The sequence below is a fragment of the Cariama cristata genome, unplaced genomic scaffold, assembly GCF_000690535.1.
Source record: "Cariama cristata isolate BGI_N322 unplaced genomic scaffold, ASM69053v1 scaffold7936, whole genome shotgun sequence".
NCBI classification, from domain to species: Eukaryota; Metazoa; Chordata; class Aves; order Cariamiformes; family Cariamidae; genus Cariama; species Cariama cristata.
In genome coordinates, this window is record NW_009621531.1 from 20001 (window position 1) to 21610 (window position 1610).

The window sequence follows — 1610 nt, forward strand, 5'->3', positions numbered from 1 at the left end:
CTCTTACCGACAACTGCAAACGTGACATTTATAAGATTGAGGGAATTTGGCCCTGTAATTGGAGGGAGAGGAAACACAGTGCCAACAATTTATTAAAAAGAAATCTGTAAAAAAATCTCTTAAATAGATTTTCAGTAAAGTATGTGCAACAGGTTTTATTGGTACTTGTTAGCAATGACCTGCATATGTCATTTGTATGAATATGGCCCTATCAAATGCATGGTGATGAGACACATTTCACCACATTGCCCTTTATATAGACCCTATTTATACATGAGGATGAATGAATTGACAAGACAAGAGGTGCGGCATATAGATTTGATATACTGGCATAAATTTAGGATGATCTACATTATTCATAAGTACTGAAGCCACAAATGAGATATGTAACAACATCCAAAATGAGTGTCAATAGAATCTGTTCCCGCAGTGCACCATCGTACATTCCTATCTGTCACATATTCCTTAGAAATTTCTCCTTCTAAGAAATCTGGTGTGCTCAGTCTGGAAAGCAATGTTGCCTTGGGATCTGCGATAAGACTTGCCTGGAAGAACAGGCTTTCAGAAAACTGTCTAAAAAGAAATGGACAGAAAACACGAAGAATTTCCTGCAACCAAATTATTACCTCTTTTTCCAATCCAGCTGTGCCACAGTTGGGGACCCATAAGTTATTTGGATCAGATCAATTTCTTGGTGTCTTAAAAACTGCAAAATCAAAACTAAAACAATTGAAATATCACCAGTCCAGCAGGCAACAGATATGACAGAACTGACAATAAACTAATCCCAAGTCTATTTTCACAGAACAAAGAGGTGGAGGGATGTAAGTCTACATTTTGGAAAACACGTATCGGCTAAGACTTCGGATATTTTGAAGCTCGCTCATCGTTAACGTACATTTTTAAAAGGTTTAATTTACTACAAGTGCACCCAGGATAGGATTTGATTATTCTCTTTATTGCCATAATATCTCAGGCACAGAGCTGTGTGTATTCAGAATAAACCCTATTTCTTCGTCAGATGGGTGAAACTGTGTACAGAGTAGTGGTTGTCAGAAACCAAGAAACGGAAGGAGTGTGCAAAAGAGTGGTATAAAAATATTAAAGATTGATGACCACTTTCATGCCAGATACAAACCAGAAGCTCTCCACAGAAGTCCTTACATTTGAAAGGGAACTAAGTGTTTTCACCTGCTAAAATCTCAGTCTGGATTTCAGATGAGTGACCTTGACCTGAAAGATTTTGTTTCCTATCTGAACCATCCAATCACTCACACCTATCTCTCTATTTAAATAAATATAGAAGTGTTACTGAAACACATGTCATAAATAAGGTCTTGCACTGCCAAGTAAAATAAAAAATGCTTACTGTCTTCAATAATTTTAGTTTTACAACATATCAATATTATTTAGTTTCACAACTACAAAGATTTTAAACATGTTCTTTTCACTACTGTAAGAAAATATGTACATGAAAGCTCCATCTGGAAACATCTATTTTATGGTAACTCTACAGTAAAGAAAAAAGAGGAAAGGTACCTGGAATTTCAGTGAAAGCCTCTCCAAGGACGGACACATGAAAAGGTAGATTTTTCTCTTTCAGTTTCAGC

General features: G+C 36.2%; 1 protein-coding gene across 1 annotated transcript in view; it reads right to left on the reverse strand.

The window, feature by feature from the left end:
* The window catches only part of GTDC1 (glycosyltransferase-like domain containing 1), a 126852-nt gene that overhangs the window by 17059 nt on the left and 108183 nt on the right, over positions 1-1610 (reverse strand). The window contains 1 exon segment of the mRNA XM_009701995.1: positions 1540-1610. This exon segment is cut by the window's right edge and continues 2 nt beyond it. Coding sequence (XP_009700297.1) covers positions 1540-1610 — 71 coding nt within the window.